This window comes from Prionailurus viverrinus, chromosome C1 (assembly GCF_022837055.1).
Source record: "Prionailurus viverrinus isolate Anna chromosome C1, UM_Priviv_1.0, whole genome shotgun sequence".
Lineage (NCBI taxonomy): Eukaryota > Metazoa > Chordata > Mammalia > Carnivora > Felidae > Prionailurus > Prionailurus viverrinus.
In genome coordinates, this window is record NC_062568.1 from 142729380 (window position 1) to 142757353 (window position 27974).

Sequence of the window (27974 nt, forward strand, 5' to 3'; positions counted from 1 at the left end):
TAGAGACAATCTCTGTACCATGAGGTAGCAAACAGCCAGAATGAAATATGTATTTACGGCACCAAGGCTTTCTGTCAATGGCCAGAAATCTATAGTAATAGAAGGAGATTGAATAAGTTATTACACAGGATTCTGGGTCTGTGTGAAAAATTCCTCTGTCAAGGCAGAGCTGCAGAGGTTAAGTGAGGACAGACGCCCAGACCTGATTAAAGCTCCACAGAGGCCACAGCCACTTGGGGGCCCCATCGGTCAGTCCCACAGGTCACCTACCTTCCAGCCATAGTCCCACACACCACATTCCTGCCCCAGAGTCTCTGACTCCAGCTCCAGGGCTGCCCTTTAGCTGGACACAGTCCTACCACTTATCTCTGACCACCCAGCTCTCGCACAGACTTCCACAAAGAGTCTTAGGAGGACAGGAAGGCAGTCCGACCACAGCATATCCTATAATGTTAGCAGGTCACCTGCAGCCCTGCACCTTGGGTCTTTTATGTTTCAAGGTCTTACAAGGTTCAAGACTTACAAGTTTCTATGGTCAGGAGGTTCAGATCTTTAGGTAGCTCCTGTGAGGATTGGCTCACAGACAGTGGGCACTCAGATGGGCCCGTACTTGTATGACTCGACTTCATGACCCCTGCTTGTTCTCCAGCTTTCCTTCTCATCACACCCCCCACCTTGCAGGCACGCTGGTCTACTTGGGACCTCACTACACTCAATATCTTTTACCCTTCGTTTTCATTTAATGGACTTGTTTACCTTTTACACCTTCCCACCCCCAAAATAAAACTACCAATTTGGCTCAGAGTAGCTTTAGCAAGGCGTAATACGCTTATTTCCTCGAATAGAAAACAAAAACCTCAAAACTGACTATCTCTACGTCATACTGTTTGCCCCCTACATGTAGGACGTAATGCTACTTAACAGCATATGCAGCTTACTTTTTTTTTTTAATTTTTTTTAACGTTTATTTATTTTTGAGACAGAGAGAGACAGAACATGAATGGGGGAGGGTCAGAGAGAGAGGGAGACACAGAATCTGAAACAGGCTCCAGGCTCTAAACTGTCAGCACAGAGCCCGACGCGGGGCTCGAACTCACATACCGCGAGATCGTGACCTGAGCCGAAGTCGGACGCTTAACCGACTGAGCCACCCAGGCGCCCCTGCAGCTTACTTTTATTACCGTGGATTTCTGGCTCCTTTTCCCAGTCCCGTGGCCAATGGAGAGCTTGGTGCTGTAATTACATATCCTGTCCTAGCAGTTTACCATTTCACTGTAAATTAGCTCTCATAAATGAAGAGCAACTATTGCTCTTCTGCTATAAAAGTGTTAGAATATTTTTTACCTTATCATGAATTTGACAAATATTTGAGCACCTCCTCTATGCCTACTACTGTTTTAAGTGCTGGGGTTAGAGCAGTAGCCTTGATAAATTCCTTGCCCTGTGGAATTTACATTCTAATGAAGGAGGTAGATTTTTTTTTTCTTAATTAATGTTTGTTTACTTTTGAGAGAGAGAGAGAGAGCATGAGCGGAAAGGGACAGAGAGAGAGGGAGACCCGGAATCTGAAGCACACTCCGGGCCCTGCACTGTCAGCACGGAGCCCGATGCTGGGCTTGAACCCATGAACCGTGAGATCATGACCTGAGCCGAAGTTGGATGCTTAACCGATTGAGCCACCCAGGTGCCCCAAAGGAGGTGGATTTTAATAAGTTTAACCCAAACCATTTGATTTCAGATAGTAATGAGTGCTATGGAGTAAAATTCAGTAGCACAAGAGGGTTAACAGTTTCTTCGAGGTGGTCAAAAAAGGCCTCTCTGAGGATTCGAAGTCTGGGGAAGAAGATTCCAGGCTGAAGGAGTAGCAACAGCAAAGGCTCTTGAAGCCAGAATACATTTAGTATGTTTGAGGAAATACAAAGGAGGGGAGTGTGGCTGGGCTAGATCTCTTAGGGCTTTACAGGCTCTGAAAAGGAGCTTTGGAATTTATTCTCAGAGAGACCGGAAGCCATGGGAGGGCTTTCAGTGGGGGAGAGACTCTAATATTAGCAAAGGCTAATATCTGTTCCCTCAAGTATTTAGCATCTGTTTTGTATCAGATAGTGTTTTTGATACATGGATACTACAGTGAGCAAATAGACAGAGTTGAGGAAGTCATATTCTAATAGGGAGAGACAGGCAGTAAATTAAGGATACCGTTTGTCAGTTGGTTATAAGTACACATAAGTGTGCTGTAAAAAAAAAAAAAAAAAAGTAGCAGCAGCAGGCAGAGTGAATGGGTGGAGGTGGTCAGGAAAGGCCCCCTGATAAGTGACAGGTGGGCAGGACAGCCCAGAGTGTAGGGAGGCAGACTGCAGCCATCTCAGGGAGGAGCCCTCCAGGGAGAAGGGACAGCACGAACAGAGTCTGGAACAGGTTCGTGTTTTGGGTATCACTGTCCTAACGGCTTTACGTGCATTAATTCACTTATTCCTGTAACAATTCTGGGCATTCTTTTTTTTTTAAGTTTATTTATTTATTTTGACACGGAGAGAGTGAGCAATGGCCAGAGAGAGAGAGAGAAAGGAAGAGAGAGAATCCCAAGCAGGCTACACACTGTCGGCACAGAGCCTGACATGGGGCTCGATCCCATGACCCTGAGATCTTGACCTGAGCTAAAATCAAGAGTTGGATGTTCAATCAACTGAACCACCCAGGTGCCCCAGCCGTCCTGTGAGTTCTATATGGAGACTGGACTGTGGTGAGAGGCGGACGGGAAGCAGGAAGACCACAGCAGTAGGAAGAGATTCCGTTTGTCAGGGTGAGAGGTGAGGTGGTGTGGACAAGGCGATGAGAGGCAGTCAGATTTGGAAGATAATTTGAAAGTAACGCATGACTTTCTGATGGGCCGGAAGTGGAGTTTGAGAAAAAGAGAGTGAAGAATAGGTTCTAAGTTTCGGCCTGTGAAGCTGATTGGCTTATGGAGTCACTGATTGAGAAGGGCATTTTCATGAAAGGAGCTGGTTTTTCCGTTTGCACGTTTGCATTTGAGATACCTCTTAGACACCAGAGGTGCCGTGCAGGCAGATTGCTACCCATGTATGCATTTGGGTGGAAAGGTCAGGAGACGTAAATTTGGAAGCTATTGGCGTACAGATCTTGTTTCATTGTGGGGCTGGTTGAGATCTCTTACCGAGAGAATGTGGGTGAAGAAGTGGAGGACTGAATCCAAGGGTGCTCTGACAGCTAGAGGTTGGCAGGAGCAGGATTCAGCAAAGGAGACTGAGACAGAGAGCCTGTGTCCCAGAAGTCTAGGGGAGAAGGCATCCTGCGAAAGGGAAGGCACTCGGCTGCATCAAACGCTGTGGGAGGCTAAGTTAAATAAGAACAGAGAACCATGCCTCAGATCTGGTAAAATGCCGCTGGTGGCAGCCTGGACAAGGCCCAGCTCAGCATCTATCCCCCTAGGCCCAGGTTACAAATGATTCTTTCACTGATTTTAGCATTTTCACATGCATTTTTATAGTAGAATTATTTATCTGTGTGTCCATCCCACTAAATCCAAGAGATGGCTACCATATCCCTATCTTCATATCACTTCTTGTGCCAAACAGCATTGTTCATAGTAAGCTCTGAAACCCTTTTTTCTTCTACAGAAATGCATTCAGAGTTTGAGTTGATGGTTATTCCAAAGTACCATAAGATTCTCATTGGTAAAATTACATTTGTTTGTTTAGAGGACTCCCAGGACGAGGGAATATTGCTGTGACAGTGACTAAACTATTCTTGCAAAGATAAAGATGAAACTATTTTTTTAAGTTTTGCAAGTTAGCTTGGAACGACTGTATCCCCCTTCCTATATTAAAGCAGCAAAGCGGAACTCTGATCTTACGAGAAATAGTTCAAAGATAAAGTTTGTATTCACACTGAATGCACAGATCAGTTCCTGAACATAGTTCTTTAAAGAAGGAAAGAACCGCAGAGATGACGTGGGTTAAACCTTGAATTTTGTAGACAAGGAACCAGAGGCTCAGAAAGTTTGTGTCTTGCTCACAGTCACAGACATGAGACTTGAGCCCAAAACTTGAGTGCTTTTTCTGGCTGCTGTCCTGGTGCACATTAGCATGTCGCGTACTACGCATGTCAGTGTGAATGTGAGTGTCTCCATCCAGAAAGCAGGTTGGGATCTGCCCATTTCAAAGACGGGCTGGGTAGGGAATCATGGCTTCATTTCTGCCTGGCTGGTGTTCCCATTTTCTGTTTCTCTTTTCTGTTCAAGTACTTGCAGCTGCGCAGTATCTCGGTGGGGAATCATGCATATGAGAACAAGGGTACCGAGCAGTCTGCTATGGCGATCTGTCAGCACTTCTACAAGCAAGGGAACATCTGTCCTGGAAATGATACCTTTGACATTGATCCAGAAATGGAGACTGGTAATGTTCTTCAAAAAACTAGAGCTTCTATTTTTTAACTCCTTGATTTATACTTAAAGTTAGCAATTTTGTCTCTGAAAATGTTGATTTGGTCTGTACTGTTAGGTCATAGTGAGAAACTACATAGGAGTTATCATGTGTCAGGTACCGTCCCAAGCCCTTTACTGTAACTCATGATTTTTTTTTTAAAAGCAACAACAACAGACCAATAAGGCAAGGTGTATTATTATCCTCATTTTATAGAAGACTAAAGTATGGCTCAGAGAGTTGAGTGATATATTCCAGATGGAGCTAGGAAGAGGCAGTGCTGAAATCTGACCCAGGCTGTCTGTGCTCTTAGCCACTATATCCTTGACCTCTATATAGCACTGCCTCTTATGCTGGATAAGCCAGTTACATAGACTTATACTATCCTTAGAAGACGTTGTACTTGCAAATTTGTGATGTCTATAAAACTCCCTCCCCTCAAATGCACTTCACTATTTAGTATCTTTGTGGGTCATTTCAAGGAGAAACCAGAACCAGAGTTTAGAATACAGTGGCTTATTCTTATTAGCAAAGTTCTATTTACAGTCTGTACCTAAAACATTACATTTTCAAGTACTTTTTTTTTTTTAATTTTTTTTTTCAACGTTTATTTATTTTTGGGACAGAGAGAGACAGAGCATGAACGGGGGAGGGGCAGAGAGAGAGGAAGACACAGAATCAGAAACAGGCTCCAGGCTCTGAGCCATCAGCCCAGAGCCCGACCCGGGGCTCGAACTCACAGACCGCGAGATCGTGACCTGGCTGAAGTCGGACGCTTAACCGACTGCGCCACCCAGGCGCCCCTCAAGTACTTTTAACAACAGCCACTGGGAGGTTTTTTGGAGAAAGATAGTAAAGGATTACAGTACAGATTAGTGAAAACTTCTAAAATGCTGTCTTCCCTTTTTTTCTTAAGTTTATTTATTTATTTACTTATTTTTGAGAAAGAGAAAGAGAGAGCAAGCAGGGGAGGGGCAGAGAGAGAGAGTAAGAGAGAGAGAATCCCAAGTAGACTCCATACTGTCAGTGTGGAGCCCGATGTGTGGATCCCTGCCGATATGGGGCTCAAACTCATGAACTGTGAGATCATGACCTGAGCCAAAATCAAGAGTCAGAGGTTTACATGACTGAGCCACCCAGGTGCCCCATGTCTTCCTTTCCCCCCCCCCCCCTTAAGTATAGTCTAGTATAGAGGGGAAAATAGTATTTAAAAAAAAATAGATCCTTTAAACTTAGAAAATTTTGTTTTAAGTACTCCAAGTTCTTCAAACTTATGCTTAGGATACAAAAAAGGGAGAAGGGACTCAAAATTTAGGCTTCCAGATTCAGGAAGGAAGATAGCATTCTACAGAAGACTCATGAGACCGAATTCATGTCTTCTGCCCTCCACCCACTCCAGAAATGGTGCATCCACTCGTGTCTTGAAAAACAAATGATTCATTGTAACTGAGGGGTACTGACTTTTGGCTTTTAAATCTTAATTCAGAAGAATAGTAGAATCTGAATAATCTAGTCTTAAATGTATTATCCTTTCAAGATGCAGTTTTACTTATTTATTTTAGGCTATCTACAGAATGTTTTGTTCCTTTCTATGGCAGAATGTTTCTTTGTAGAGCCCGATGAACCTTTTCACATTGGAACACTGGAAGAAAATAAACTCAACTTAACACTGGACTTTCACAGGTGAGGGAGGCAGATGGGAGTATAACTTATATTTGTGTGTGCATGTTTTCACTGCACTAAAGGCTCCTCTGTTTCCTAGACTCCTAACAGTGGAGCTGCAGTTTAAACTGAAGGCCATTAATCTGCAGACCATTCGTCATCACGAGCTCCCTGACTGTTACGACTTTACTCTGACTGTAAGTGTGGGCTGGGCTGAATTTGGCCCCTGTCTGAAGGAAAACTGTTTGATTTAGTTACATGTTTCATCTGCTTGTATTGAAACATGATCAAATATACAGGATGTTTCCACTTGAATGTGCATAGAAGAAGCATTGTTAGGGCTGGCTCTATTTTGTTGTGGTCATTTACTTGTTAATTATCTATCTTCTGTACCTCAGTGTAAGTTCTGTGAAGGGAGGGACCTTGCCTTGTTCAGTGCAGTGTCTCCAGTCCCAAGAACAGTGCTTGGCACAGGGTAGGTGTTCAAATACAAAAGGAGTAGAGACTTGTAGGTCCCGTGTAGTTGGCTCTTGGCAGTCTGTGGCTGTCTGCGTATGGCCATTGCCAAGGGTTCTTGCCGCTGAGTCTCCTCGCCATAGATGTGTGCACATTTTGCTTATTGGTCGCAGTGCCTTCCTTGGGCTGCCTCTGAATGCTCTGGCTTCTCCCCCTTCGGCCCATCTCTGTTCTGTATATTCCAGTTGCCAATGGCACTATTAACGCTCTCTGGAGAACATAAGATGCCTGCCAGGTGAGTTCATTTCCTCATGAGGCTCGGGGTCAGTACCCCAGTGCTATCTGGGGCATATGCTGAACAGCATTTGATGCAGCTTGCCTTCACTCGATCCAGATTGCTATGACTTCAGCAATAGTTTGTACCAGAGCTGTGTCCATGATATTCAACAACTGGCTATGAGAAATCAAGTTTTTTAAAGAAATTTCAGAATGTAGTATAATTAGTCATTATGCATATCATTTAAAGGAAAAAGCACAAATACTATGAGACTATTTTGAGTAGGCTACAAATTTTGATCCCAATATTAACCAGGAGGTTATGAATTTTCAATATTACTTGATTTTTTTTTAAATTGAGCTATTCTTTATCCACAGTCTTTTCTTTCTCCTCTCTCTTGCCACCTCCTGCACCGCTCTTTTTTTTTTTTTTTTTTTTACTTTTTTTAACATTTTATTTATTTTTGAGAGACAGAGACAGAGTGCGAGGGAGGGGAGGGGCAGAGAGAGAGAGACACAGAATCCTACATAGGCTTCAGGCTCTGAGCTGTCAGCACAGAGCCTGATGCAGGGCTCGAACCTATGAATAGTGAGATCATGATCCGAACCAAAGTCAGACAGTTAACTGACTAAGCCACCCAGGTGCCCCAGTCCTGTACCACTCTTGAACTGAGAAATGGTACTTTCAGAAGCTTTATAATCCTCAAGGCTCAGTTCAACTGACACCTTCTTCAGGGACCATTTTTACGATGCTTCAGTTAGGGACACATTCTGTGCTCGCAACTCCAAAGTTTTATTTTTGGTTTTGTTTTTATGTTTTGTATGAGCTCACCCACCTTCTCCTTTGTTTTAGGCTTGTCTAGATTTTTATCAACTCTGCTAGATTGAAAGCTCCTTGAAAGCAGGAGTCATTCTCCTAATTTTTTTCATCCCTCAAAGAACACAGTAGGTGCTTCAAATATTTGCGGAATGGATGAATGAAACATTTGTAAAATGCAGGCTCTTTCCCATGACTCAATACAGTGGAGAGAGCAACCTGGCTGGTTAGTCACATGCAGATGTTATATTTTTGCCACTATTGCAGATTCATCCCAAGCTCTCCCTGTGCATGGTGGATTTAGCAGTGTGTTTCACAGAACTGTAGTAGAACTTACACCCTATAGGGTAGTTTAATGATAAAAGCAATTAGTGCAACTTTATGGTTTAAGTAAACATGAACTGGGGCAGTATATGCCTAATTTAAAATGCAGGAGTTTTGGGGTGCCTGGGTGGCTCAGTCAGTTAAGCGGCCGACTTCGGCTCAGGTCATGATCTCGCGGTCTGTGAGTTCGAGCCCCGCGTCGGGCTCTGTGCTGACAGCTCAGAGTCTGGAGCCTGTTTCGGATTCTGTGTCTCCCTCTCTCTGACCCTCTCCGTTCATGCTCTGTCTCTCTCTGTCTCAAAAATAAATAAACGTTAAAAAAATAAAATAAAATGCAGGAGTTTTGGTATCAGGCAAGCCTAGATTTTAATTATAGCTCACCAGTTGCTAGCTATGTAACTTTAGGCAAATTACTTAATTGGTTTGAGTCCTAGTTTTCTCGTTTGTAAAACAGAATTAATGCCCACCTACCTAACAAAGCTGTTGCGAAGACATCTATGTATCTATGTATCTATATATCTATCTAGTATACTGCGTATATATGAGATATGTAAGGGCCCTCCCTAAGTATCTGGTATATAACAGATATTTGATTCATGCAACAGCTATTTATGAAACCTTTCCTATGTATGTCTGTAATTTGGTTAGAACGTAAAAGCAGGGCATTAGCAGTCACTCATAGCAGTTTAGTGCATTCTTGCATCATGTGTTTTGAGGCTCTTTATTAGGTGCACAGGCATCTAGGATTCTTGTGTTAACTTGATGAACTGACTCTTACATCATTATGAAGTGGTAATTTTTACCTCAATATTAATTCTTTGCTTTAAAATCTACTTTGGTTGATGTGAATATAACCACTCCGGCTTTCTTTTAATTCGTGTTAGCATGGTATATCTTTTTCCATCCTTTTGATATTAACCTATTTGTCTTATGTTTAAAGAGGGTTTCTTATTAGGCAGCATAGAATTAATTCTTGTTTTTTTTATCCAACTTCATAATCTGTACCTTTTAGTTGGAGTGCTTAGACCATTTAAATTACATGTGATTGGGGCATCTGGGTGACTCAGTCAGTTAAGCATCCGACTTTGGCTCAGGTCATGATCTCACGATCAGTGAGTTTGAGCCTCGCATCAGGTTCTATGCTGACAGCTCAGAGCCTGGAGCCTGCTTTGGATTCTGTGTCTCCCTCTCTCTGCTCCTCCCCCCGTCACTGTCTGTCTCTATCTGTCTCTCAAAAATGAATAAACATTAAAATTTTTTTTAATTACATGTGATTCTTAATATGATTTCTCTCTTTTTCTGCCTGGGTTCTGCCTGGAGTGAGTATCTTTTGGATATTATTTTTAGCTAATTTGTTGGAAGCTTGCAGTCCAACATGAAGAGAAACAGAGTGATCAGACTCACTAAATTTATCTGAAGCCTTACATCTGCAGTAATGTCTGATTACCCCGCATGAAGAAGCTTCAGTAAAACTCATTTAAATGACAGGCTTTTGAAAAAATGTTTTTTCTTTAGGACTTGAGACAGGAGGCACTAAAAGCAAAGCAAAACAAACAAAACCCACACCTGATCTCCTTGTCTTGCTTTCCCTGTCCCTGCATGGGGACAGGGGAGAGAGCCGGAAGGGAAAGACAGACTGGGGAAGGTGTTCTGACATGGCTTTGTCCTACTTGGTGCCCAGTGTCCTGAAATGGTGATCCCTGAAGCAGGACATGGCTGTCGGCTCCCTGTCACCACTTCCTTTTTTCATACATATGGTTCTAGAGTGAGTAAGGATGAAAATGAGGCCCAGAATGAAAATCAGAGAAGCGCCACCCGAAATGTTTCAAGCCTGAAATAATGAACCTCTGTGTTTGTAAGAACTGCAACAGCGCTAACAAACTATCCCTTGCGGCACCTGGAATAGTCAGTTAAGTGTCCAACTTGGTTTGGGCTCAGGTCATGATCTTGCAGTTTGTGAGTTCAAGCCTCACGTCGGGCTCTGCACTGGCAGTGGGGAGACTGCTTGGGATCCACTTTCTCCCTCTCTCTCTGCCACTCACCTGCTCGTGCACTCTCTCTCTCTCAAAATGAATAAATATATATATAAACTATCCTCCGCCGAGTCCCTAGGGAGGGAGGGAAAAGCTCACTTGGAGCAGCTCTTGTTCATACCAAGAGGGCATCTTGAGGTACTTAGAGTGGGAAGGAGAGAGAAGTTCTCCTGTTTTATAAGTTGTCCAGGGCTGGAAGACTATCCTAGAAATACAGGATTTCAGAGACCAAAAGTTCTCACCAGAAGACCTTGTTCAACCTTCTCATTTCACAAAGAAAAAAAGGGCTCTTCCCAAAGTTGAATAGAGTTACAGTTGACACGGGGATGAGAATCTGGGTGGGCATCCTGTCACCCTGAAAGATGTGTGTCCTAATTAATGCATAGAGACATCTTGGCTTCCAAAACTATAGGTATGTTATTGACCCTTTTCCTGTTTTTCACAGATAACATTTGACAATAAGGCCCACAGTGGAAGGATTAAGATAAGCTTAGATAACGACATTTCCATCAGAGAATGTAAAGACTGGCACGTATCAGGATCAAGTAAGTGACGACTTTTACTAGTTTTCAAAATTGTTATTAAATAAAAGGGTTATTAAACTACTGGGATATGTGGAGCATCAAAGGGAACAACTGGAACATTGCCAAGTCCCTAAGTCTCTGCAAATAGATCAACTTATTGTAGGTATCTGATGTTCCAGGCAAGACATAAATTATTAGTACTTGAGATGACTTTTGCTGACTTCTACATGTGTCCTCACTGGCCCAGTTCTTACAAAAAAATGCACGCACCCCCCCAGCAAAAAATCACATATACCCGCCCTAATATTTATTGAGTGCTTACTACATAAGGGCTTCCTCCTACATTTTAATATTTTAATTTTTATTATTTTTTTAAATGTGTATTTATCTTTGAGAGAGAGAGAGAGAGACAGAGGGTGAGCAGTAGAGGGGCAGAGAGAGAGGGAGACACAGAATCTGAAAAAGGCTCTAGGCTGTGAGCTGTCAGCACAGGGCCCGACGCGGGGCTTGAACTCATGGACTGTGAGATCATGACCTGAACTGAAGTTGGGTGCTTCACTGACTGAGCCACCCAGGCATCCCAGCGTTTTAATATTTTTAAACTATCCTTGAGATAGGCAGCATCCCTGTTTATGCAAATGAAGAAACTAAAGCTTAGAAGTGAATCTTGGTGCCCCTGGTCATACAGTGAGAGAGACATCAGGAAAGATTTGACCCTGAAGCATCCCTCACATTATATTTAGCTTCTATATAGGTTAAAAAGTAAACTACATGAAGAAAGGGTACATTCTTGGAAATATGGACATGAGTTCAACTATAGACTGAGTACCACTGAGAATTTTGGGACTGAACCAGAAAATGGACTGTAAAGAATTTATCTCATTTTCTAGCCCCTTTGGTATGTTGTGCTGGACTTAATGATTAGGTCCGGGATTCTCAGATTCTGGCGAGCGAAAGAGTCACCCCAGCTCCCTGCAAGGCCGTCCCCGGGTCTGGGCTGGGGCCTAGGAATGTACAGGTCACCCTTACTCATGCCACATTTGGAAAATCATTGCTTTAGGGGTAACTACTGGTTGAGTCACAAAGGTCAGAAGCAGTAATGAGATATTAAGAATAAACGATATGGGGGCACCTGGGTGGCTGAGTCGGTTGCATGTTCGAATTCGGCTCAGGTCATGATCTCGCGGTTCGTGGGTCTGAGCCCCGTATTGGGCTCTGTGCTGACAGCTCCGAGCCTGGAGCCTGCATTAGATTCTGTGTCTCCCTCTCTCTCTCTGCCCCTCCCCTGTTCACATTCTGTTTCTCTCTCTCAAAAATAAGTAAATGTTAAAAATGTTTTTAAAAATGACATGAAATTTCTTCATTCTAGTATTTTTTTCACTATTAGGTACTTCAAATATATGAGGCTCTTAAATCACAATTTTATTTCCATGACAAAATTGTTTATTTGAAACACAAAGTTGTTTTGTCATCTGTAAACATTGCAATACTTCTCCACAAACTTTAGAATAGGAAGCATGAGAGTATATGAAAGTATCTGGCGCAGGCTTTCTCTCAAATGCTTGTTTCTTAGTTTTTAAGCTTTTCTAAAGTAGATGTAGACATTTTAGTAACAATTAGATGCCCCTTGGCCAATATAAATGGGATGTTTTATTACTGAATTTTTTTCAGTAGATTTTTTTTAAAGTTTATTTTGAGAGAGAGAGCACACACGAGCTGGGGGTGGGGCATGGAGAGAGAGAGCCCGAGAGAGAGTGAGAGAGAGAATCCCAAGCAGGCTCTGCACTGTGAGTGCAGAGCCCAATGCAGGACTTGATCTCATGAACCACGAGATCATGGCCTGAGCCAAAATCAAGAGTCTGACGCTTAACCGACTGAGCCACCCTGGCGCCCCATTACCGAACTAGTCTAAGTGCTTGTTATTTTTTTTTACCAGTAGGGGGCAGTCTTGTCACTCAGGTCTCACCTGAGACCTCCTGGCCCCTATCATGCTGTACGAATGAGCCTCTCCCCTCCATCACCCATACCAGCAGTGTGCTTCTTCTAGAGCCGTGGTTTTTGAGCTCTAGTGTCATCTGTAAGAGCTTGTGAAAATGCAGTTTCTGACTCGGCGGGTCTAGGGTGGGGCCAGAGTGCATTCCTAACAGTGCCCAAGGGATGCCACGCATCACTAACCTAGAGTGACAGAGGCTGGAGACAGACTGCAAAGATTTGAATCCTGGTGCTGCCACCTGCTGGCTGCATCACCTCGGGCAAATTCCCCTGACCTCTGTGTGCCGCATTTTCTCACCTGTCCAGTGGGGATAATCACACCCCCGCTTGCTGGGGTTGCCGTGAGGATCAAATGAGGTAATACCTACAAAGTGCTTAGGACTATGGGTAGCGTAGCACTACCCGTTAGCTATGGTGCTTTCTTTTCTTCGCAGCACTTACTCCTGTCTGAAAGCATTTTGTTCATGTACCTTGTTTACATCCCTGCGTGTCTCCTGGCAGTAGAACAGAAGTTCCCCAAGGTCGGGGGCCTGTGTTGTTCACCACTTGTATCCTCAGCATCTAGAAAAACTGCCACACGGTGGGTTCTTGGTGAATATTCTATACCCAGATAGGTATGTTTTAATAGGGTGTGCAGGAAGGCTAACTGTATTAAGGACAAAAGACCACAGGCTTATAATTAAAGATCTCTTATTGATGGCAGTAGTAATTTCCAAAAGAAGGCGTTTTATTTTTTTTTATTTTTTTTAAATTTTTTAATGTTTTATTTTATTTTTGAGAGACAGAGAGAGACAGCATGAGTGGGGGAGGAGCAGAGAGAGAGGGAGACATAGAATCCAAAGCAGGCTCCAGGCTCCGAGCTGTCAGCACAGAGCCCGATGCGGGGCTCGAACCCACAAACTGCGAGATCGTGACCTGAGCCGAAGTCGGATGCCCAACCTACTGAGCCACCCAGGCACCCCCAAAAGAACGCCTTTTAACTTTCTTTACATACTAATGGGAAGAACACTTACCAGGACCTTTTCTCTTTGTTGTAATTGTGGAAAGAATGTCTGAATTATCTAAATTACTCTAAAAAGCAGTGTGAAGGGTTCAGATAAAATTTGAAAATGCTTCTGAAGGAAACAAAAAGACTTGAATCAATGGGAAACACATCATATTTTTGGACAAGAGATTTAACATCATGTATATGCCAATTCTCCCTAAATTAACTTATGAATGTGACATGATCCCCCACCCCCCTGCAAAAGTACCAGTAGGATTTTTATTGGAATTTAACAATCAGATCCTCAAGAATATATGGGGGAAAAAAACAAGTAAGAATAGCTAATAAAACACTAATGAGAGGTATTTGTCTTACGCATTAAAACACACAAAAACATCAAAAGGGTAAGATAAGGTACTTGAATACCTACAGTAATTTAATACCTGATAAGGATGTCATTGGGAATGAGATTTGCTCTTTTGATCGGGAAAAATAAAAGATAATTAATATACAATGGTGGAGAAGACGTGGAGATGTATGTAGGTATGTAAACTGGCAAGATGTTTTTGAAGGACAATTTCTTAGAATTTCTTTCTTAGAAATATGCATATGCCTTACCCCAACAATTTCGCCTTTAGATATTCGTTCGCCTAAAGAATCACTTGCACCCATGCACAGAGAGGACTTGAAGAATTGTTTGTAGCAGGAAAAAACAGATGGCAACCTGAGTGTCTTTACAAAGAGTATGCATCTATATTGTGGTATGCCATGCAGCAGTTAAAAGAAATGAGGCTAAAAATGAAAGAAAAAAAAAAGTAGAGGTCACCATATGAATGTCCCACAGTATAAGCAGGTAATGCTCTTTCCTTCCAGTTCAGAAGAACACTCACTACATGATGATCTTTGATGCCTTTGTTATTCTGATATGCTTGGCTTCGTTAATCCTGTGCCTCCGATCTGTGATTACAGGACTTCAGCTTCAGCAGGTAGGGGTTGCTGCTTGCTAGAAATGCTGGGGACATTGTAATTGACTGAGAAATTCACTGTGCCTCCCTCTTTCCCCTAAAGGAATTTGTCAATTTTTTCCTCCTCCATTACAAGAAGGAAGTTTCTGTTTCTGATCAAATGGAATTCGTCAATGGATGGTACATCATGATTATTATTAGTGACATATTGACAATTATTGGATCAATTCTGAAAATGGAAATCCAAGCTAAGGTAAAGTGGTTTTTGGTTTTTTTTTGTTTTTTTTTTGTTTTTTTTTTTTTTTTACTATTTATGCCATTGTTAGTATCAGATTGGCACTAATATTTTCTCGGAATGTGAGAATTTGCAGAGTAAATGGTTTCTTTCAAACATGGTGTTAAGTAAACTTAAAATCAATAACGATAAGTTTCTTAAGTCTTGTCAGGCAATCTCTTAGGCAGAGTTTTTCAAAGGTATATACAAGCCTCTGAGTCAGTCATTTGGGTACCTGGTAAAAATACTCCCATGTTACACTGATCAAATCTGAGCTCTAGGGGTGCGCCCGAGAATTCTTAGCCGTCCCAAAGTAAAGAAGGTAAGAGGTGGGTTTTTTTGTTGTTGTTTTCACAAGAAATGCTAGAATCTTCAACAACAACAAAAAGAGTAGGGCCCTGGGTGAAAGTGAAGCCAGGCTACCACTGTGTGAGTGATGACAGTTGCTGCCTTTTTCTTACTTTCCCCGTTGATAAGCTACAAGATTTTCCATTCTAAGTTAGGATTAACCCAGCCTAGAGATCACCCCCCCCCCACCGCCGCCGCCAAAGCAAAAATCAAATTAAAAAAACCTGATACTGTTCAAACTGACCTTGTTCAAATTTATATTTTTCTAGCCCTGGCTTCAACTGAGTGTGAGGATGAGCCACCTGGGGAGTCTGCTGATTGAGATTCCCGGTCAGAAGCCCCACATGCAATGGCTCAGATGAGATAGCAGCGTACTTCTCCCTCATGTAATAGTCAGGGTGGGTTTCCCAGGTTGGCAACTCACTCAGCTCCACGCGGTCAGTCAGGGACCCACGTTCCTGCCACTGAGTTTTCCTGGAGCCCAAATTGTGCGGTTGATCCTGGGTCACCTCAGGAACAGGTTGCCGCGTGTGTGGGAAGGGAAGGGAAGGGAAGGGAAGGGCAACACGAGACGGCGGCACGGCGGTAGCTTTTCCAGTCTGAAAGCCTTGGCAGTCTTGGTAGTCTTTGCTCTTGTTCACATCCCACTGGAGAGCGTTTAGTCACATTTAACTGCAAGGGAGCTGGGGAAAACAGCCCAGGCATGTTCGCTCCTTGGAAGGAGCGAATGGATTTAGGATGATATGGAGTCCCTATCATTGGACTGGGGAACAAAAAGAAAGGAGCACAGGAGATATGCAGCAAATCTTTATTTTTACCAGCCTCAACGATCATTAACCTCATTGAGCTCTTAATGGTGTCCAGCAATCTTTTTTACATTTTTCTAGGCCGTTCACTCCCCCATCTTTCAGATGATCGTTTCACGTTTTTATCCCTTCTGGAAACTCTAAAACCCCTGCCCCATCCTCACTGTCAATTGATGGCCTTCTTTCCTAGTTCACAAAACCACAGATTAAAAAAAAAGAAGAAGAAAAGAAAAAGAAATTCTATAAGGCTCCACTTCATTTATCTACCTGCCGGCATCAGTGTCCATACACTCTGCTTTTTCTGTTTCTGTGGATATATTATTTTGGCTACTCTCCATGGCCAACCCCATGTGCCTCCCAGATGCCAACTCCCCTCCCCCCCTTGCTTACCTAAGAACTTAGCTCCAGCTTTTCTTCTTCCTTTTCCCCATGCATCATCAGTTTCCCGTTCTCTACCGTGCCATTCCCAATAGTATGTGTGTTCTTTCTCCTTTATAAGAGACAAAATCTCAACCTATTCTCTATCCAGCTACTTCCCTATTTTTTTGGCTCCCCTTTACATAGCAGAAGACCTTAAGCGTAGGTACCTTTGTTCCTAATTCTGTTCCTCCTATTCTCTGTTACATCTGCTCCAATCCGGCCGCCCTACCGCCCTACAGAAAATGTTCCTTCCGATGACCTCCAGTGTTGCTGAGTCCAATAATTCATTATGTATCCTCATCTTGACCTATCAGCAGATTTTAACACTGAAAGCATTCCTTCTTTGTTGACGCACTTTTCCCCTGAGCTATCACTTACCTGGTTTCCATCCTAAATCACAGGCTGGTCTTCTGACTTCCTTTGCTGGTTCCTTCTCATCTCTCCAACCTATTAAAGTGACAAGGCCTCAAGGTGCAACGTTTGGACATATTTTCTTTTCTGCCACGGTCTTGGTGCTCTCATCCTGTCCATGGCTTTAAATAGTACCTCTCTGCCGATGATTTCTAAATCTGTGTCTTCAGCTTGGAATTCTTCTCTGAACTCGTCTCAGATATTCAATTGTCACCTTCATATCTTCATTTGGACGTCTGCTTGGCACCTCAAATTTAACATACTCGGTGGTGTACATATACAATGGAACACTACGTGGCAATGAAAATGAATGAAATCTTGCCATTTGCCACAATGTGGATAGAACCGGAGGGTATTATGCTAAGTGAAATAAGTCAGTCAGAGAAAGACAGTTATCCTATGATTTCACTCATATGTGGAATTTGAGAAACATAATAGATGAACATCCAGGAAGGGAAGGAAAAATAAGATAAAAACACAGATGGAAGCAAATGATAAGAGACTCTTAAATACAGAGAACAAGCTGAGGGTTGCTGGAGAGGAGGTGGGTGGGGGATGGGTTAATGGGTGATGGGCATTAAGAAGGGCACTTTTCGGGATGAGCACTGGTTGTCATATGTAAGAGATGAATCACTGGGTTCTACTCCTGAAGCCAAGACTACACTGTATGTTAACTAACTTGAATTAAAAACAAAACAAAACAGGGGCGCCTGGGTGGCTCAGTCGGTTGGGCGTCCGACTTCAGCCAGGTCACGATCTCGCGGTCCGTGAGTTCAAGCCCCACGTCGGGCTCTGGGCTGATGGCTCAGAGCCTGGAGCCTGCTTCCGATTCTGTGTCTCCCTCTCTCTCTGCCCCTCCCCCATTCATGCTGTGTCTCTCTCTGTCCCCAAAATAAATAAACGTTAAAAAAATTAAAAAAACAAAACAAAACAAAAAACAGAACTCCCCAAATCTCAATCTCCACCTCCACAGGCCAAACCTGCTTCTTCATGGCTTTTTTAACTTCAGTTAAATGGCAATCCTTTTCAGGTGCTTAAGACAAAAGCCAGGGGCACCTGGGTGGCGCAGTCGGTTAAGCGACCGACTTCAGCCAGGTCACGATCTCGCGGTCCGTGAGTTCGAGCCCCACGTCAGGCTCTGGGCTGATGGCTCAGAGCCTGGAGCCTGTTTCCGATTCTGTGTCTCCCTCTGTCTCTGCCCCTCCCCCGTTCATGCTCTGTCTCTCTCTGTCCCAAAAAATAAATAAAAACATTGAAAAAAAAATTAAAAAAAAAAAAAAGACAAAAGCCATACATTTATCCTTGACTCTCTTCTTTGACTAATCCCCTCTTCCCTCCATCTAATCCAAGAGGAAATCCTATCAATCTACCTTTAAAAATCACCTCATCACCTCTATCATTACTAGGCTGGTCCAAGCCACCATCAGCTCTCGTCCCTATCATTGCAATTGCCTTCTCACTCTTTGGACAGTCTGCTCTTAACCATAGCAGCCAAATGGTATCATATCCTGTTCAGAGCTTTCAAATCTCCCCAGCCTATCAGAGTAAAATCCAAAGGTGTTAAATTAGCCACGAGGCTCTAAACTACCTACCCCCTTACCTCTGTGACTCTGTACTCTCCCCCATTGCTCACTGCAGCTGGACTCTCCATCTTTTGAGGCACCCTCCTGCTATGGGGCCTTTGCATTTGCTTGTCTCTGTGCCTGGAACACTCCTCTCCTAGCTTTTTGCTTGGCTGGCACTCTCTCACTCCCCTCAGGTCTCTGTTCAAATGCAACTCCTTTTAAAATGCAACCCTGGAGGCATTCTTTTTCGCCTCCCCTGAACTTTCTCCTCAGCACTTACTGTCAGCTAATGTAGTGAGAATTTCATTAATTTATTTCTATTATCTCTCCCCCCTCCCACCGCTAGAATGCAAGCTTCCGGAAAGAAGGAAATTTTGTGTCTCTGTTCACTTCTTTGTCCTTAGCACCTAGAACACTGCCTGATTGATTTCTATTAACCCCCCCCCCAACCAAATATTTTTTGTCCCAATGAATTTCTGTTACATAATCTGGTTATTTTTTTCCACTCTGTTTTAGAGTCTAACAAGTTATGACGTCTGTAGCATACTTCTTGGGACTTCCACCATGCTCGTGTGGCTCGGAGTCGTTCGATACCTCGGTTTCTTTCAGAAGTACAACGTAAGGATTCCATGGATCTCCATGCTGTTGGTATTTCTGTCTTTCAGAGTTATTGCACTGCTTTGGCTGAGGGACAAGGGGATTCTAACAGCCTCTCTTACTTTCCTAGCTCCTTATTCTGACCCTTCAGGCAGCGCTGCCCAATGTCATCAGGTTCTGTTGCTGTGCCGCAATGATTTATTTAGGCTATTGCTTCTGTGGATGGATTGTGCTGGGGCCTTACCATGATAAGGTACCAATAAACAACGTTTTCCTGTTACTATCAAGCTCCTAAAATAGTGCCAGTTATTCTTTTAAAATGAGCTCCTTCTATTTTGTGACTCAGCCTGAAAATGTCGAAGGTCGTATATCTGGTGCCATGTTTGTGAACTGGTAAGGTGTGACCAACTTGAGAGAAAAATTGATTCACTCAGCTACTTCACCTCCTTTTGCGGACTATATCAGATAATTATGTCTTTATTTTATTTTATTTTATTTTATTTTATTTTATTTTATTTTATTTATTTTTTTACCACCTATGAGGTCAAGATAAGTCAACTTGATTCATCAATATAAAGAGTCAGCTTTTGGGGGGCGCCTGGGTGGCGCAGTCGGTTAAGCCTCCGACTTCAGCTGAGGTCACGATCTCACGGTCTGTGAGTTCGAGCCCCCGCGTCGGGCTCTGGGCTGACAGCTCAGAGCCTGGAGCCTCCTTCTGGTTCTGTGTCTCCCTCTCTCTCTGCCCCTCCCCCGTTCATGCTCTGTCTCTCTCTCTGTCTCAAAAATAAATAAACGTTAAAAAAATTTTTTTTAAATAAAGAGTCAGCTTTTTAGGCAAGACTTTTGCAAATGTGATTTTATTAAAAAGGGAGTATAGGGAGGAACTTGAAGAAATCTATGCATTTTTTTTTTTTTTTTGTTACCAGAGTCAGTCCTGATTATAATACCATTATCCCAAATGGAATGAACTTTAAAATGAGAAGTATGAGCATGCATGGTTAGGACTTGGGTATCTCTGCATAAGTGTTTCTAGGATCTCTTTCCATGTAGGCAGAGGGAATGGTCAGACTTGACTCAGAAAAGCGCCGAGGGTGCAAACCAGCAGCTTCAATTCAGGCTGCTCCCCTTAAGGGGAGCACAAAGAAGGAGCTGCTTGTTCAGGAAAAACAGTAGGCATTATACAGGTTGCGTGTATCACATAGCAAATGCTTGTAATTACTGCAGGCTAACTACATAGTTTACAAGGATACCTGGTCCATTATTTTTTAGTATAGTGTCATGAACAATCTCCAGTGGGAAGGAATGTGGAATAAAGTGAACTTTTTCTCTTTTCTTTTTCCAGTTCCGTTCTCTGAACATGGTCTCCGAGTGCCTTTTCTCTCTGATAAATGGAGATGATATGTTTGCCACATTTGCAAAAATGCAACAAAAAAGTTATTTGGTCTGGTTGTTTAGCAGAATTTACCTCTACTCATTCATCAGTCTCTTTATATATATGATTTTAAGTCTTTTCATTGCACTGATCACTGATACATATGAAACAATTAAGGTAGGTTCATCAAGAGCTTAAGTAGCAGCATTTTTCCAGAACTTGTAGAATGGTAATAAAATATGGTACCTAAGAGGGAGGAGAACAGCTAGAATGTTAATTTTTTCAAGGTGGAAAAGAAAGACTTCAGTTGTAGATATTGAGAAACAGAAATGAAGAATTTGAGTTTGTAGAATATTTTAGGTTTTGTGTCTAAGTAATTGTGCTTTTTTTTCAAACGAGATTTCTAAACTCGTATTAGAATTATAAAGACCAGTAGGCATTGGGTAAGTGAACCATACGGCATTTCAAAATTTGATGGGGACCATTTAAAATCCAATTTTCATAAGGAAAAATTAACCTCTTGGTTTGGAGTGTACTGTGACTGAACCCAGACTCTTGGCAAGGACCTGCCTGGGACTATCCTGAGGCCTGATCTCCAGAAGAGTGAGGGGATTGATATGTCAGGTGCTAGCCATGTAAGCTTTATATGTGTTAGAAAAGCTGATTTGAAAAGCTATTATTTATATTGTCCCTCACATGGGATATTTTAAAAGTTATTTTGAGCCCTTTGAAATATGGAAAAGCAGGCTAAATATCGCTATATATTTAAATTTCTAATAACCTTATACTATTAGGTATACCATTGACATAGACACTTCCACTTGGGGACTTTCTGGGTATGAGAAGGGGTACTGAAACATGATATCATATAAATGGCCCCGGGGATAAAGAGAGGGTTAGTAGGAGTTGATGAGTTGATAATTATGAATACCTTGCTTGTGAAGCCAGGGCCATGACTTCATTTTTACTGACTTAGATTTCAGAAGCTGATTGTCTTTATTAATACTTGCTTGGCAGATGTGTGCTTAGAGTCACCAAGGCCACTGAGAAAGAATATAGTTGTACCTGTCTAAATCCTGCCCCACTGTGCTCTAAAAATTCACTGCCTTCAGCTCTTCATGCAGAGAACTATATGTTATTCAAGGGTGGTAGCCAAGGTCTCAAAGGTAGTAATGTTAGTTAATAACTCTTGATGATACAAGTCTGAGACTCACAGTTTAGGTGTTTACCTTTTTCCATGGGCCCAAAGCACCTGTCAGGTGGGCAAGTGATGGCTGATCCTCTCTGGTCAGGACATGCTCTAGAGATCTTAGACCCTGCACTGATGTTAGTACAAGACCCTTAAACCTGTCTATCTGAAAGAGAGACTCCCAAAGGGTATATAGAATGGATTCTTCCTGGAAGGATGGCTCAGACTCAGATTCAGCATGCTCATTTTGGATTGAGCCAGACCCATAAAAGAGAGCCCAGGAGGACACTGCAGAATTCTAGACTGACTTTTCCTTAGCTAAACCTAAGAATGTCTCTAGAGGCTACATCTCCCTGAAAATACTTGAAAGTGACTGAATTATCCCTTTAGAAAGATTCCCTCTCTTGACAAATGATCCATTTTGAATGTGGAATAAAGCTGTTTTCAAGGGACTTATTAATGAGAACTTTTTTTTTAAATTCTTCTGTGTAGCATTACCAACAGGATGGCTTCCCAGAGACTGAACTTCGTACATTTATAGCAGAATGCAAAGATCTACCCAATTCTGGAAAATACAGATTAGAAGACGACCCTCCAGGTTCTATATTCTGCTGTTGTAAAAAGTAGCTATCAGACTAATCTGTGCTCTAGAGGGATATATAATATATAGCTGAGTGGGGAAACTGTATGGATATTTTAAGATCAGGTACAGTATATTTGAAGACTATTACTTTGAGCAAACCAATAGCTATAATTTATCAAGAACTATTTATATTTTTAAAAGCAATATTTAATGTCTTTTGCAGCTTTATATTGGGTTTATTTTTTTAAATTAACTTGGATGAGAGAAGCCATTGGGTTCTTGTTATTTCTTGTTTATTTTGCCATAAGCTTTAGAATATGTTCTCTATCCCCCTCTTCAGCTCTTACACTCTTGCTTCCAGCTATTTTTACTGGATTGATTGTGTCATCAGTGGAGAACAATGCCTAGTCTGACTTCATAAAACTCACTAACTCTGGTCTTGACCACTCTCTGGGGTTCATCCCTGAGAGAGAGGGGAAGTGGTTGGTATATATCAGTAATTATCTTATTTTATTTTATTTTATTTTATTTTATTTTATTTTATTTTATTTTATTTTATTATTTTAATTTTATGTTTTATTGGAAAGAGAGAGCGAGCAAGCGAGCACGGGGGGAGAAGGGCAGAGACAGAGAAAGCAAGAATCTTAAGCAGGCTCCATGCTCAGCATGGGGCTCAACTTGGGGTTTGACGTGGGATTATACGTGGGGCTTGATGTGGTGCTCAGTCCTTGGGATTCTGACCTGAACCAAAATTAAGAGTCAGTAGCTCAACCAACTGAGCCACCCAGGCATCCCTAATCATCGGATTTTAAATTCTTCTCTTGGGGCGCCTGGGTGGCTCAGTGGGTTAAGCGTCTGACTCTGGATTTTGACTCAGGTCATGATCTCACAGTTTGTGAGTTCAAGCCCTGCCTCAGGCTCTCTCCAGTCAGTGCAATGCCCTCTTCAAGGATCCTCAGTCAGTCATTCTCTGCCCCTCCCCCACTAGCTCAGGCATGTGCTCTCTCTCAAAAATAAACATTAAAGTACTTAAAAAAAAAAAACTTAGAAAACAATTATGGTCATAACTTAAAAATAAGTAGAAAATGTATGCCTTAAAAGACGAAGAACAAAGTCTACATTCCTTGGATACTGCTGATTGGAATTTTAGGGATTTTTACAACCTGTATCTTTGTTTTGCGCGCTATTCATTCAAATAGAAATGAACTTAATGATGTGCAATAAAGGTTTTCTCAAAGCAAACTTTTTTTTTGTAAAGAAAACTGATTTGTTAATTTTTAATTTTAAGGGCTAAATGAAGATAGCCTTGAGACACTGAAGTCTTATTATTTAATATAATGAGGATCATAATAACGACTGCAGGCATTGAAATGTGAGGTTTTATAATAAGTATAAGCTATTCTTGCAGTATTTATGGCTTTTAAGAAATGGAAAATCTAAGTCTCTGGATCCCCTGGTGTTTCACTTGCACATTAAAATTTGAGCTACTTGGAGTTCCCTATTGCAACTATTTCTTCCCCTACAGTATTTGATAAGAATTTATTTACCGTTTGTTTTTTTAAAATTTTTTTTTCAACGTTTATTTATTTTTGGGACAGAGAGAGACAGAGCACGAATGGGGGAGGGCAGAGAGAGAGGGAGACACAGCATCGGAAACAGGCTCCAGGCTCTGAGCCATCAGCCCAGAGCCCGACGCGGGGCTCGAACTCACGGACCGCGAGATCGTGACCTGGCTGAAGTCGGACGCTTAACCGACTGCGCCACCCAGGCGCCCCAGCCGTTTGTTTTTTTAAATAATGCCTTTATAAAAAAAATAAAATAATGCTTTTAGACCTGTCAGTAATATGTGCATCACCAATTATAGCTATTATGTGCATGTATGTCTTTTCCGCTTTATGAAACGAGGGAAACTTCTCCAGATCAGGAAAGTGATTCAAGGGCAGTGACTGTGAATTAGATCTCTCTCAGTGTAGCAGTGTAGTGAGAATAAAGATTTTGGAAACTCAAAGATCTGAATAGAAATCTTGGATCTACTACAAATTGTGTGGGTGACCTCAGGGCAGCAACTTAAACCTCTCTGAACCCATTTCCTCATTTCAAAAGCAGATGACAGTACACAGAGTGCTGAGTGTTCAGTGAGATAACATGGAAATCAACCTTCGAACCTAGTGGGCACACAGGGTTACTCCTGGCCCCTTGAAGCACAGAGCCCTTGCACATGGTAAATGTTCTTAATAAATGCACTGTTAACAATGAATTTTCTTTTTAACTACCCACTGATAAGTTATTCAGTAGAAATACTGAAGTTTTCTAAAACTTCTACTGAAGTTCTAAAATTTCTACTGGAGTTTTCTAAAACTTCAGTATTTTGGGTAGTTTGCTGATACAAAAAAAGTTATTCCAGTTTACAGTCCACTTCTAAAGGGATTGTTGTCCCTGGTGGAGTGCTAGAATTTTGAAGTTAATAGGGCTGTTCCTTCATGGCAAGCTTTTCTTTGAATTAAAGGCTTGAAAATTCTTTACTATAAAAATTGTGTGTGTACATACATACACATAATATTTCCTACTTTCCATATACTTCCTCCAACACTCTGCAATCAAGTCACCGTCTGCCTTTTTCAAGGGGGTCCACATCCTCCCCACAAGAACACAGAGTTCCATTTCCTCTCGTTTTCTTATAAAAAGGAACCTAACCACACCACCCTTGCACCCACCTGCGGGCACTGTACTAGCTGGGTAAACGGGATCTTCCAAGCCTGTCTGCACTCAGTGGGCACCTCGATTAAAGGGACTCTAAGTCATTTTTGCCTTAAAAGCGACTTGCAAAAGAGGGTTAATTATGTATATTTGTTCGCATCATTCTGTCCAATTACATTTACCTGAAGACTCACGTTACAATAATTACTTGGCAGAATATTCCTTGCCTTCGCTAAACCCAGAAACCTTTACACACTCGCTGATCCAAATCTCCTGGAAGTCGGACTTTCTCTGCTGCTGCTATCACGTGAAAAGAAGGAAGAGGGCTCCCCGGAAAACAGGCTGTTGGCCGGGTCCAAACTGCCAAGTTAATATCACCCAAAGCAGAAACATGACATTTGGACAAATGCCGGAGACCCCCACCTTCTAAGATTCATGCCTGGTTTCCCAGGCCGGTTCCCCTACCTTTCGTGCTCTGGGAGGGAAGAGCAGAGGCCGCTGCGAGCGCAGGCTTACAGAGTCCCGACGCTCGGGTCCTGCAAGTCTGTGCCGCCCCTCTGTCCCTCCCGGGGTCACAGGGACACGTACTCCCCGAGCAGGGGGTTCGCTCAAGCTCCCCCACGCGAGCGAAAGGCGATTCGTTTTTCTTTCCCTTGCGCGTCGGTAGTTTTAACATCTCCGAAACATGACTCTTGTCACAGAGTTTTGTGATCGTACACTTCAGAATACAAACACGTTCCAATGAATGAACTTAACCGAATGAGCTTGCCAGTTTATGTAAGGTCCCAGAGGAAAGGACCATGTCTTTCTTATGCTGGTGTCCACAGTACCCAGCACTCGGCTTGGCATTGTGTCCTGAACGCATCAAAATAGAAATGACTGCAGAAATGCGCAGAATGGGTGCAGAAAACAAGAGGGAGGGAAAAAAGGCTGGGGTCGCGGGGAGCAGGGAGTGCGCGGCCCCGCCGCCTGGGGGCAGTGTGGAGGGCGCGCGGGCGGCACCAGCGCTCCACAGTCGGGTTCCCTTCAGAAGGCGCTTCTCCCTAGCCGGACCTCCCGGCAGACACCCCGGACGCGCAGCGGGCTGGCCGCAGCGCCCGGCACACCCGAGACTCCAGCGCGGGAGCTTGGGGTCGGCACCCCGGGGCCGAGGCAGGTGCAGCCGTCCCACCCTCGGTCTCCTCCTCCTGCCGCACAGGGGCAGCACCATGCCTTCCGGCGTGGAGGCTCTGGACCTGCCGGCGTGGAACGGAGCCTCAGGCCTGTCCTGGGGGCCCCGCCACAGGTCAGTACCCCTGCGGCTCTCGGCTCCCGCCCGCTTGGAGCGTCCTGGGGGCCTCCTGCCTTCCGCGGGCCCTCCCCGGGGGCCCCACCGCCGGCCCTCCCCGGACTGCTTTCCTCCTGGGGTCTTCGAGCGTCCCTACTCCGCTGCTTCTCCCACCGCCCCCGCCTGGCTCCGCTAAGCTGCCTCCAGCCCCCCGGGGCTCGCAGAGGCCCGCGGGTTTACACGTGGAAAAAAAGTACCCCGGGGCCCAGCTCCCAGCTCGCGCTGCCCGGAGGGAAGCAACTCGGCGGAGGTGGTGACTCGGGGGCGGGGCGGGAACGCCTGGCCACGCGCCGCTGGGCTCCCGGCTCGCACTTCAGCCTTGCGGTCCCGCCGACGCGCGGCCGGAGCTGCGCCCCGCCGTCCCCACCCCCGGGCCCGGGTCTGCGGGTCCCGGGGGGCTGCAGGAAGGGTAAGAGAAGGGAGCCCGCCTAGCAGGGCTCCAACTTTAGGGAAGGCGTGCGTGCCCAGGAGGGCTGAGAGGCGTGTGCACTGAACGGGTTTTCCAGCTCGGAATCCCCAAAGCCGTGGAAAGTTTTGAAGGCGGAGACGTGGCCCGGCAGCCTTATCGGTTTCCCCAGGTCGGGACGCGGGAGAGAGGATCAGGTGTTTTCAGGCTAACCGTCAGGTGAGGCGCCTGAGCGGTATCCTTCAGGATGTCGGATTCTGGAGGAACTCTCATCAAATGGATGGCTTTGCTGTTCTAGACTAGAGCTTTCTTGCTGCCTTGGGCGTGCTTATATTAGCTGCTTGCAGTTAGTTAAATAAGGCTGGGCTGTGCCTTCCGGAACAAACAGGCCTTTTCCTCAGGTGGGAGGGTTACAGTGTGGTTAACCCCAATTCCTCTACCTTTATGAAAAGGAGCACAGTTCAGCCGGATGGCGCTGCCGAGGGGCCCCGCCTCCGTGGTCAAAGCCGCCACCACCCAGCTGCCTGGCTGAGCCCGAGCCCTGGGGGTGAGTACCAGCAGGCCTTGGCTCCCCCTCTGCTCACAAAACAAATCCAGTGGTGGCCTTTACATTTTCTCGAAATAGTGGAGAGACTCTCCTGCGTTTCTTGCATGGCGTTCTCAGTATTACAAGCGGACTTATGCTAGCAAGGAAAGCCAGACTTTAAGAGAATTTACTTGATCTCTGGTGGCTGTCCAGATGACTTCAATTCCAAGCAAGCGTGGTGTGTGTGTGTGTGTGTGTGTGTGTATGTGTATATGTGTGTGTGTATATATATATACATACATATATGTTTTTTAAGACCTTTGAAAGGCTAGGTTTGAATTAGAGGACATAACTGTGGTACAACTTTGACGACTGGATACATGCAAATGTTACACCAAAATGACCATCTCTCTTAAATGTCGATTTTTAATGGGACAGATGGGCAGAAGTGATACATTTCTTCCACTGCCTTAGCTCTAAAAGCCCTGTCCTAAAAGGTGGGGAGCACACGGACTCCAGGTTTCCTTACTGTCTTCTGCGTGGACTGATACACAGGCTTGTGCTTATGGTGGGTGTGATGTATATAATCTGTGTTGTTGTTGTTTGTTTTAAGTCTTTAGTCCGGTATTTTTCTTAGCACGTTTCCTTCACAGCTTAACCATTTGTATCATATCCAGGGAGTATCTCCAGAGGCTCCCATTCTTACACTACAGGACACACACTTGGCCGTGCACACAAATAGCTTTCGAAGGGATTTACATTTGAAATCTGTATATCCTGGTTGTGCAGGACCAGTGGGAAACAGAGGCTTGTGTCATTGTAAACTGAGAATGGAAGAAGGGGTCATCGAGAGAGGGCACGGGAAAGGTGGTCTAGCTGTCAAGATATGAATTCGGATGTTTGATGTTCAAGGGACCGGCTGCATTGTTCTCTGCAGAGGTGGGACGTGGGCTTCACACTTTTGAGAGATGTTCACCACC

At 43.7% G+C, this 27974-nt stretch overlaps 2 protein-coding genes across 11 annotated transcripts in view; both read left to right on the plus strand.

The window, feature by feature from the left end:
- Nucleotides 1-23251, plus strand: part of MCOLN3 (mucolipin TRP cation channel 3) — a 32355-nt gene extending 9104 nt beyond the window's left edge. For both annotated transcript variants that reach the window (XM_047871809.1, XM_047871811.1), the window contains exons 4-13: nucleotides 4259-4412; nucleotides 6038-6122; nucleotides 6202-6298; nucleotides 10453-10552; nucleotides 14382-14494; nucleotides 14577-14726; nucleotides 18814-18915; nucleotides 19025-19147; nucleotides 20237-20443; nucleotides 21948-23251. In XM_047871809.1, the coding sequence (XP_047727765.1) occupies nucleotides 4259-4412; nucleotides 6038-6122; nucleotides 6202-6298; nucleotides 10453-10552; nucleotides 14382-14494; nucleotides 14577-14726; nucleotides 18814-18915; nucleotides 19025-19147; nucleotides 20237-20443; nucleotides 21948-22082 (1266 nt within the window). In that variant the 3' untranslated portion in view covers nucleotides 22083-23251. The remainder of the gene's footprint in view (nucleotides 1-4258; nucleotides 4413-6037; nucleotides 6123-6201; nucleotides 6299-10452; nucleotides 10553-14381; nucleotides 14495-14576; nucleotides 14727-18813; nucleotides 18916-19024; nucleotides 19148-20236; nucleotides 20444-21947) is intronic.
- A 2507-nt stretch (nucleotides 23252-25758) lies between these two features.
- MCOLN2 (mucolipin TRP cation channel 2) overlaps nucleotides 25759-27974 on the plus strand; it is a 57939-nt gene continuing 55723 nt past the window's right edge. For 3 of the 9 annotated variants that reach the window (XR_007154899.1, XR_007154900.1, XM_047871802.1), the window contains exon 1: nucleotides 25839-26020. Coding sequence is in view for 3 of the 9 variants with exons in the window: in XM_047871802.1 (XP_047727758.1) it covers nucleotides 25944-26020 (77 nt within the window). In the remaining 6 variants the exon portion in view is untranslated. Of the gene's footprint in view, nucleotides 26021-26379; nucleotides 26472-26620; nucleotides 26688-26920; nucleotides 27016-27974 lie in introns of those variants that run through there. The other 6 variants (XR_007154901.1, XM_047871806.1, XM_047871807.1 and 3 more) reach the window with 5 other exon arrangements.